The 11,425-nt window shown below is 33.3% G+C and overlaps 1 protein-coding gene across 2 annotated transcripts in view; it reads left to right on the top strand.

The window, feature by feature from the left end:
• The first annotated feature begins 280 nt into the window (after positions 1-280).
• Rhp (GTP-Rho-binding protein rhophilin) overlaps positions 281-11,425 on the top strand; it is a 30,693-nt gene continuing 19,548 nt past the window's right edge. For both annotated transcript variants that reach the window (XM_088038355.1, XM_088038349.1), the window contains exon 1: positions 281-604. In XM_088038355.1, the coding sequence (XP_087894481.1) occupies positions 524-604 (81 nt within the window). In that variant the 5' untranslated portion in view covers positions 281-523. The remainder of the gene's footprint in view (positions 605-11,425) is intronic.

Genomic DNA, 11,425 nt, shown 5'->3' with positions numbered 1-11,425 from the left:
TGTAGTCGTGTTCGTTCCGCTTTAGAAAATCGGTTGTCTTGACTATAATTGGAAACTAGAAAAAATCACACCTTCATCAGCTTGTATAGTAGTTCCGAACTTGGTACCCTTGCAACACATCGTCGGAAGCACCTGTAACCTTGTCCTATCATTACAATAGTGCCATCGGTTGCTTTCTTCGTTGCGTGCGTTTGTTTTGAATAATTGACACGGCAATTGCACATATCCCCTTCTCTAGGCTTTGTGTTCACGAGGCGAAACCTCTTCCTGAGCAACCTCATTTCTATATCTTGAAGAGAGTACCGTTGCAGTTCTTCGGCGGCAGCATCGCAGATGCCCATGGTAGTACGACAGAAGATTGCTCAGCGTTTGTTTTGTGCCCTATTGTTTTCTCGCGCCCACTTTGAATTATTATTTGTTTCATTCAACGATTCAATTAAGCGAGTGATGTGACGATTGTTGTGGTTTTTATTAATTGGCAGTGTCGGTTTGTGATTTTTTGTGTAGACTGGTGACCGCCGAAATGAATAAAATTTGTACTTTTATAAAAAGCGACTACGATAAGCAGAAGATGTTGCTGTTACCGGACATTTCCATCCCACAGGTATTTAGAACACAATTTTCTCTCTTGGTATTTAGATGAATTTCTGTTCTGTCGGTTTATCTTCAACATTGTTGATTAATGTTGTTTGAATGAATCTTGCAATTAAGCTTACCGCGAAAATAAATTATTCTGTGAATCAATCATCCGAAACGAAAACTTCTGACTTTCTTGGTTTTCTTATGGAGAATAGATGACCACAAAGTTACCTACAACCGGACATCCTCTGCAAAACTTCTATTTAAAAAGCTATAATTCATATGTCGTTTCCGGTTTGAAGCAACCTCTTGATTGTTTAAATAATTGTAAATAACACTACACGCAGACGTGTTAATTTATTACATCCACTACCAACTTTATTACTTCAACTAAACAAAATGCGTCTCCAACTGATAAATAGGTAACAACTTTCATTCGAACATATAATTCGGTTGTAAATTCATGCAATTAATTCAACTATTGATTAACACCAGCCTTTCTAAAAACAGACTCGTATCTGTCAATTATCTGTCCACGACTCGATCAAAATGGAAAGTCAATATTATTAATTAAAATTTTTCTACTACTCATAAATTATGCAGTGCAGGTAATAAAAGCCAGCAAAATAAACTCTAAGTTTCATTACATTTATGATTTTTTGTAGCGACATTTAAACTGTCATTAGTGTCAATAATAGCAGGTGTTCCGAGACATACAGTCTGGTTTAGTTTATTTTTAAAACACAAATATTTATCATGTGTTTCATCATTTTTTTAGTACATACTGTGTTAATTCCAGATGACCACAATTCATTAGATTAATAATGGGAATTGTATGGCTAGGTCATTGTAAAAATTGCAATTGCAATTGTAAAAAGTGCAACAATGTACCGTATCCTTGCAAATTATGTACAGAGAAACGGTTAGAGACTGCAGTTAGGTGAAACATTGTAGTTTTCATAAATAATCAGCAATTCTAATAGGTAAATCAAACACAGTCGTGAAATTGCATTTCACATGAGGGAACAAAAAATTAATAGTTAACTACCATCCGTTTTATTAGTCGAAATTATAGTTATTTTTGCATACAGGCAGAAAGTTGATTTTTTGTCGGTGAAACATAATAACATTGTTTATTTTGGCACATGGGCCATAGAACACGCTTAATGGCCCATGATCTTTAATTCGGTGCAAAATTATTGTTACTACATACCTAGGAAAGCGAAGAATTGCCTTAATTTACGGAATTAAAAAATTGAAGGACTTTATACAACTTCGAAATACTTTTTTAAATAAATAAACAAATATTTGCTTAATTTTTCTACACATTTTGATTATAATTTCAGTGAAAACGTTTTTCATGAATGTTTGCATAAATTTAGCATGAAATTTAATCTGAGAATCAGATTTATTCCTTGCTTATTTTGTTTTGTCTATTCATACGTTTTTTAATTCATTCTTGTTTTTACATTAAATGATGATAAACAAAAATTTTCGTATATATTCACATTCCACATTTGTCAAGAACAAAATATTTCTCCAAGGTGGATTACAAAAATTGAACAAAACAGTGACAAAAAGGGAACGATTGTAAAAAAAAATAAGAAATAATAAAAATAAAAAGTAAAAAGTACCTATTTAAAAAATTAAGTCATTTTCGACCAACAAGTTGTGGTACTATTGACGACAACGAAATGTGTATGGCAAAATTGTCTAGCGTAATTTCCACTTTAAATCATAGGCGCAACTATTGTCTTGACAATTAATGTCAACAGTTAGTTAAAATCGGTTGCAGAGCAGTGGTTGCTGATTAATAAGAGTTGTTTGTATAACTAATATAAAATGTTTAGAAGTAAATAAAAAAAAAACGCCACTGCTTAAAGCCTGATTTACATTATGTAATTTCCAAATAGAATGCGTTAATAGCTTCGTTATTATACCAACGCCAAAAAATTTTGTAAAAAATTGAATTTAATAAGCAAATTGGCAAAAATAGCATAAAAAACTTTTAATACGCGTTTATAAAACTCGTTTTTCGATGCACTATTATAACCTACAAGGTGTTTATAAATGTTTCTAGCATCAAGGGTGGCTCTGGAATTCCTGCCGTGCACTATTTTGCCGCTTTGTTTTCATAGTGAAAATTATTTATAATGTAACTTACATTCATCATGTTTCAGTTTTGTGTCCAAGTTTTTGATTTTCTGGTTTTAAATCACAACTAGAACAGTTTATTTCTCAAAATTAACTTTGCTTCATGTTTGAGGTTAACTGAAATGTCAGTTGAAAAATCGAAGCCCACATTTGTAATGAGCGGCAAATTTCTTTGACATTTCATAGTCACCCTTGATGCTAGAAACATTTATAAACACCTTGTATAAGCGTTTCGATAAAATGTTTGAAACAGAAGAAAACGAAAAGATTATGTGTGGAGATAGTAAAAACAATAAAGCGTCAGAGAAGACATGAAAGTGAATTACAAGATGTGTACTTAATAAAGAAAGTTTCAATAAAACAAACAATGTCCACGAGATGAAAACAGGCATTAATTTGTTTTACACATAAAAAAGGAGAAAATGACAATTATGAAAACTTATTATCTAATAGATACTTTTCAAAGTTAGAAAAACAGCCAAGTAAGTACATGAAGTTGCAGAAAGGCAACATCCATATGTAAGGATGAATTTATAAAATTGTTTAGTAATGGAGCATAAATTCACATGAAAAAAACAACAATAGTGTAAAATATGGATATAGAAAGGATCCAAAAATATGTCGAAGAACGTAAAAAAGAGCTTGCAAAACAAAAAATTAGGTGCGTTGTGATGCTATGAAACTGAAATTAAAACCTAAAATAATAATTCATCAATTTTATTCGTGGTGTTGTATCGTTGGTCGCTAAAAAAGTATAGTCTGCTAACTCGTGTGGAATGGCTATTCTGCACTCGTAGGACAAACCATCTACTCGTACAGAAAATATGGACTATTCTAAACTCGTTACAAAATATTCTACATTATTCTGTAAGAAGCAACAAACCGAAATGTTTCCTATCTAAAAGACTTGTCCATGCCAAAGTTTTGTACAGTCCTGTAAGTCGTAAAGCTTTGGAATTATCACTATGCTAAAACTCTAAACTTGAACCATATTTAGAAAAAAAGTGATAAAAACCGTCCACACTCCTATAAAATGTAACCAAATCTTTTTATTTTATTTATCTAAAACTGATTAAATTTTATTATCCCATACTGATTTTAATTGGACATTTCAGATAAGAAGTGAACAAGGCCACATTTTAAAAACGTTAAATTAATTAAGTATATACTTTTTATACACAACCATGCGTGATTCAAACTGCTACAATGATTACGCTATTAAAACAATTAAGATCGCAATCAAGCAGGGAGATCTCATCAATGGAAGAAACGCTTCAAACCAAATGAAGATACGTAGCGCATAAGTAAAAAATTATCTTTATTTTCAATATTTTACGAGAATTTTACGACGTGGTAGTAAAATAACGCAATCCGTTGACGATAACTTTACATCAGTAAAATTAATCGAAATGCAAAAATGATTCAGGTTTGTGATGGATGAATGAAAATCTTCTTTGATCATGATAATTGCCGTTGAAACCAACATAACTGTTTCGGTTTTAATTGGCGCAGGTAGCAGAAACGCTCGTAAAATCAATCAAACGAAAAATAAGACATGTGTATGAGATACCGGCAAAGTTTTAATTCTAAAATTAATTTCTTGGAAAATGATCAAGTCACGATTTATTGAAGTGATTAAAAATGGGCCGTTAGGAAATTTAATGAACAGCTAATTTAGGAAGAAATTATGAAAATTTGACGCAGATGATCAAATTTAAATGACTGGAAAAAGGGGCTTTAATTTATTAAACTTTCGGCAGATTCTATTTATGTCAAGCATATCCCAATTAAATTTAGATAGGAATCTCTAACGGACAGTTGGAACTTTTAAAAATATCAGTTTAGCATAAACCTACTTTTAGGAAAAAAAATATATGCATATACACGCACAATTTTAGAGCGTGCTGCATTCCTATTAACCCAAATCCATACTTGTCTGAGCACATCTCCGTGTTTGCCAACCAAATTACGAAAAATGTCTTGACAAGGTCGCAACATGTGTATACGAAAATTACCGAAATAACAGTTCATTTACCGAAATTGCAACAGCGGTAAAGTGGCATCTGTTTGTGCGTAAATCATCAAAGCTACCGACGAGTGTTCATTAGAATGCCGCCAATTAGTCCTCACGTAATCTCAGCAGTTTGCCACCTTTGGCGCAGAAAATTCCCTAAATGTCTCGTTAAAAGCGCGCCAACTGTCAATTTCGCACTCGTAAACAACACGAACAATTCTTACGTTAATTCATGATTATTATCACATGATCTTGGCTGTTAAATAGTTGAAATATTTGCTCGGTTTGTTGTAGAGAAGCTGTCAGACACATTCCTTTTTAGTGAATTCAATGTAATTTATTTTACACGCTTGAGAAATCTTATCTTGCATATAGATAAAATTTAAATCAGACTGTCCAGGTCTGGAGAACTAAAACTCGTTACTCACACACACGGAAATGTTAATGACAAATAAGCGGGGACCTAGAGTTGAGCCTTGCGGCACTCTTGTCCATCTAAACAGCGCTGAAGACAATAAACTATAATTCAAACACGATAATTACGTCAAATGTATCGTATTTCGCGTTTAGACGATGGCTTGAATGTCTTGGGTCACGATAGGACACTGAGTACCGTAAAGAGTTTCTGCAGGGACTCGCTGTTATCACCGATTAAAATTTCAGATATGCTGAATAAATCACTTTCGACAGCTATCCATGTTCTTGACAATAATTTATAAGAAAGCGCCGTGTTCTCTGCAATTTATAAGATACAGTTAGTCAATAATTTTATTACAGAGTTGAACACGTGAGGTCTTTAATGTCGCGGCAGAAAGGAAACATTAGAAATATTTATGTAACTTTACGACACTCCAGTGTGTTCTTGACATTGTAAAATAACACGAGTATCAGAAACGAATGAGAGCGAGATACATTTTTTTCTTACAAAAGCAGTCGCGAAAATTTAATTTACTATTCTAATTCCTAGAAAGGTAAGAATGATGAGATTCTCGTTGTTACTGGAATTTATTGTTATTAGGGTTATAAATTAAAATATAATGTTAATGTACCTCTTATGTAAGCTGAAGAATGAATAAAAAATGGGAGATTTGGGCATTTGATATTTCTTTGGTGGAAGATTTTTGGGTAATGCGATCCGCTCACATCAAGTTTTTCTAAGAATGCGCTTTCCAACGTCATGGTTTTGCTTTCGACCTTGTTTTCAGCTACACCAGATAACTGGAGTTCACGTATGGCCACAGTTTCGAGCAGATGCAAAACGCCGAAGTGTATTTGGTGCTTATTGCAAAGTAGCCCGTTCAAAGATTTTCTTCTCTTTTTGTTCCTTTTGCACCTCCACGAGCTCTCTCTTCTTAGAAGAATAAAACATAATTACCATTTGTTTACATGTATGGTGACTATTTAATTTATAGGCAATACCAGTGAAGAAAGAAAGTCGCTTATCTCTTAGCAATTAGAAGGAGCTCGTGCAGCATTATCGCGACTCGGAGGTAAAACGCGGACAAAAACTTTAATTTTCTTCTCCTTTCATCTTTTTTCTCTAGTGTTCACGTCAGTGACCGCAAGCTTCTCGAATAATCTTCATTTCGATTTGTTTTTTCCCCGACATCTACATCTACTTAGGTGATGCAAGTCATGAAAAAACTACCCGCTATTTCCTCTGTGCTTCGATCTTGAATCTAATTATGTCGGCTCTTTAGACCTGACCAATCTCGGAGACGTAATTGAAAACCGCATAAAATATTTCAGTCATGAACCGTTCCACATGTGTTAAACTGAACACGCCAGGAGATGTCGATGATAGAATAGAACGGGTTCATCTCGTCAGACATTTCCTCGTTGCTGCAATCAGGTGAAGCTAACGGCAAACGAATTTTTTCTAGTTCTTTAGATAATGAGTGATTTCAGTTTTATGGAGAAGCCGGAAATCGAAAACTCACTTTCCGTCTGCCAGAAAGGAAACGAGAAATGTTTCTAGTTTCGTAACGATATGTTGAAGATGGTAGGTATTAGTTACCCGTTTGACAATCCATTATGAAATTAATTGCCAGGTGTTAGGAACAGTCTAATTTAAACAGACACGCGACACGTACTGTATAATGTTACAGCATGATTATGGGTGTGTATGCTCACCATGATGAAGTTCCCAGATAAAATAGCATCCCATGTTTAGTCTTTGTGACATAAGCGGAACTCGTTAATCCATTTTTCTTGCTGATTCATCAAAGAATAATGGAAATTGACGGTGTCTCCTAAAAACGACCACATTATTATTGCTAAATCGTGCTGAAAGACATAAATCATCAATTCTACAGCTCCGTGGTTTGATTTACTTAATTGGATTACTTTCTTACGACATTGATAAAAAACTCTATCAGTACCATAATAGTCAAATTTCTAAAAGCCGCTCTAGCAGATCCACTCTCTTCAGTAATACCAAATGACTAATTAATTCGATTTGGTCGTCACATGGCGCCAACGTTCGTTTTCTATTTTACTCATTTGAAGCACGTACAACAGTCGTACCGTTGTCTATTCTCTGCTCCCATCTAATAAACAATGCCCAGCTGTTACAAGAAGGTTGTTCTATCCGCAGTATGTCGTTTTAATAAAACTAAAAAATCGCAGCAAAAAAGTGTCGTTATGATTATTATTAAAACAAGTTATATGACATTTTAAAATTTCGAATGGTTAGAGAAAAAGCCTGTAGCGGGTTGTATTTCAAGCTAATTATGTAATTTTCGGGATCGTTATAAATTCAAAATGGCAAAGTTTATGATAATTTTATTGTTATTTATAGCCATTGGTGCGGATTTTTAAAATACTCAAAAATCTTAACACTGATTTAGTTATAAGAAAATTCTATAATTTATTCTAATCACGTTTAAAATTTGATAATGTAGGTGATTTGTTTGGAATTAGGTTTGAATCGCAGAGGCAGTGCGAATGATAAATAACGTGCTTTTACAATATTACACTTAATTAAAATTCATATGATGGATTACACCGCATTACAATCAACAGTAAAATAAATCTATTTAAAACATGTTCTGAGGATAAACCTGAAATTTACGTTGAACTTCTACGTGCTTCAATCAAAAGTAGGTACAATAGTTATTTCTGTATAATTGTTTAAGACAACGTTTTATCCACAGAATAATGTTTAAATGCGAGAACGTAGTTCAAGTGTAAAATTTTCTTTAGTGGATAAAACGTGATTAAAACACGAATGAAATATAACGTGTTATCCACAAATACAGGCGCAAATTATTTGAAATAAAAAAACTACATTTAAATGTCACACAAAATGTACCTTCCGTGATGCAAATAAAACGGTATTTTTTGTAACATAAACATAACATTTACTAATGAAAAAATGTTAATTTAAACTGTTCATAAGGGAGAAAACGTCGATTTAAAAGTTGATTGTGGATAAAAACGTTTATTTGCCACAAAAGCCATGCGAGATACAGGATACAATTATTATGTTAAATTTCCGATAATATTAAGAAAGTTTCTTGATTAAAACAGTTTTTTCTTTTCTCTGTTACGAAAGGAGCAATTTCTCTCTATGTTTTTATGCACTTTTTCTGACAGATTCTATTTTTATTTGTTGTCTTTCTTTTATTTTTTTTTATACAGTATGATTTTAAAATAGAGGCGGAAAAAATCTATTACAGCTTATTGTAAATGAAGAAATTTGGCAGGTTTCAGTTTAAAAAAATAAATAAAGAAATTATTTCAATTTTCATGCTACGCCAATGATTACTAAGGTTACTAAGGTTACTATGCATAGGTACATTATTAACGAACAAAATGCTCTGCGTTGTTGTTAAGATTATTTTGTACATATCAGTGGCGCCGAGTAAGGTCGGAATTTTGGAATTTTTACATTTACTTTAAAATTAACAAAAATTACCGAAAACGTCATCTGCGTTTTTCCGTGAAGCCGTATTTGTTTTTCCGCTCCTATTTCAAAATCACCCTGTATATGTATACTTTCTTCTCATCTGCCAATTTTCTATATTTTGCGTTGTAACTTGTTTAATGTATCTTTGCAATGAAGGCACTTTTTGTGATTTATGGGACTACTTCGTGGTCCAATTTGAACTAAATGTTTTCTAATTCAAGCAATCTGTGGTTCTGATTTTTTCTTCAAATTAATCCACCTTGACTGGTTGTTAATTTAATCGAATTTGATCTAGTTAATAACTAATTTAATCCATGTAATCCAATTTTATAATAATTTTATAAATCTAATCTGGTTCTTATCTAATGAAGATAAGCGATACCAATTTCCGCCTGTCCACTGATAACTGAATCCAGAAACTTTAACTAGTGTAAAAATTATTTAAATTTTATTCGTTTTTTATTTATTTGTGGAATAATTTTGACGTTCATTGAAATAAGTAATCTAACAAGATTTCTTTATTTTCTCTTGTTTTTTTTTCAATGTTTAGTTTTATTGGCTATTATTACAATTAAGGAACTATAAGAACATTGTATACACTTCTATTTATTTTTAAAGTCTCGTAAGAAACAACCTTCCTTTTCAATACGTGAGTAATTTCTGACGACATTTCTTTGAACATGGTGAAGATTTTTACTCAAGCATCACTTGATGATACAGAAGACAGCTGTTTTCCAGAAAATGGCGATCCGGGCTCCGTCACTTTCCGTGCGAAAGGTCGCACTGCAATTACTCTTGGAATTATTGTTCGTAAAGGTTAAGCGAGGTTAAACTTTTGCATTGTTCTTATTTAGTTGTGGCCTCTTTTATTTGTTGCTGTCTACTTTTACTATCCTCAATCTTACAGTCAGATTACTAACTAGACTTCATAGTCTTCACTACAAAAAATTACGACCAAATTCTCTGACAAGTTCATGGGTCGCACTTCAGTCAACGCCCTTTCCGTTCCACCATTTATCCTGCCAAATTGAATCAAAAACAACAATTGAGAGTAAAACTAATGTGCTGTCTCAAACCGCTTCTTCAGCTAGCGACCAAAAGTGCTTAATTAGCTAATGTATATTCGCGACCTGTGGTACTTCTGCGCCGTAATTGGTGTCGAAATTGCAATTCGCCGAGCAGAAACCAATTTAAAAGTGCATATACGGAAAGATCGTCCAATTCCTAAATGCATTTATTCCGGCGGTGCTCTTTGATGCATTTTGAAATTTGGCTGCTGGCCAGCTTACATTTAGCACACTTGATCATTCAGCTGTCTTCGCGATGCAATGGATGACCTCCCACTTTCTCTTTGAGAATCCGCAAGATAATGATGTATGTAGACCCTGACCGGTTTACTTCCTGAATTATCATTTTTCTTCCACTCAAGAAAGGCTTCCCAAAATAGACGCTGTTAACCTCCTGCTAAACTACAAATTTTAATTGCTCGCCACGTGGGACGTCCGATCTTGTTTTCATTCAACCTGACAGAATTGAAATGAGTCAATAATCGATCTCTGTCCATGTTCTTCAGCGCGAAGATGGGATCGTTTGTATGACAAATATACCACGTTTAATATTACGAAAGTCCCATCTTTAAACATCTCCATTCTTTGAAGTCGTTGCCATTCGGACATTCGTCTTTTGGGACAAATTTAATTAATCTAAATTATCTTGTAAGAGGAGGTCAAGAGCACGATTATCGTCCAGTCACATAAAGAATGTTTTATGTCATTTCAAAGTAGTTCTTCTGACGGGCTAATCCATCATCGGCACACCAGGTCCTCTCGCATATCATTCCTATTCATTAATATTTTCTTTCTTATCTTTTATAACCGTATAAAATTTCATCGCGGTTTTGTCGACGATGATGCTAAATTAAGATAAAATCAGAGGTACATAAATGTTCGGCATTTTCATACATCAAAATAATTTGATTAATGTGATAGAAAGAATTTCGAATCATAATGAAAAGTGACGAACTACAGCACTGATAAATGTTTGAGTGTCATCCTGGCCATAAAATAATGTTTTCAGTGTTAGATAATTATTAAGTAATCATCGTCGTAAATTTCTTATGGCATTTACGAAAGAATAAATCAGTAATGAAACTAAGTTTTCAGGAAATTATAACAAAAATTGTTGATATAAATTTAGGATAATAAAATAGTGCGTGACATTTACGACCCAAATGAAGTGAAAAACAGAGTCGTAAAAAATTTTCAAAATCCATATCAAATCCTAATTTGTGAGTGGTTAAGCACACCTGCGACGTTGGGAAACTCTTCGCTCAGTTAATCTACAAAAAACAGCAATTAGTGAAGCGAGTGGACAAATTAGAACGTCGCGGTCGTGAGCATGAAAAAAGTTAAATACCAGCAAAAGAAAAAAAGGAACCAAATTCAATCATGGTGTTAAAAACTTAAGTTAAAATGATGCAATAATTCTCTAAAATTGATACTAATTTAGGATTTACAATTTGCAAATTCCACTTCCAGCGGAAACCAACACATTTCTAAGCTTTTGTGTTGTGAACAGAACGTCCTTTAGCAGATTTCAAAACTGTTTAAGTTGCAAAACTGACACCACTTAGCGCCCGACCTTAATAACTTCATTATGGTCTCAAAAATGTACAATTAAAACCAACACAATGAAAACGAAACTAATTTACTAAAATTCGTCCTTCATTAGATGCAAATATATTACCACATCTCCGTACTAAATCGCCT

The sequence above is a fragment of the Gnatocerus cornutus genome, chromosome 1 (genome assembly GCF_029298725.1).
Source record: "Gnatocerus cornutus isolate USDA-ARS CGAHR chromosome 1, icGnaCorn1.1, whole genome shotgun sequence".
Lineage (NCBI taxonomy): Eukaryota > Metazoa > Arthropoda > Insecta > Coleoptera > Tenebrionidae > Gnatocerus > Gnatocerus cornutus.
This window is presented reverse-complemented; position numbering and strand designations above follow the sequence as displayed.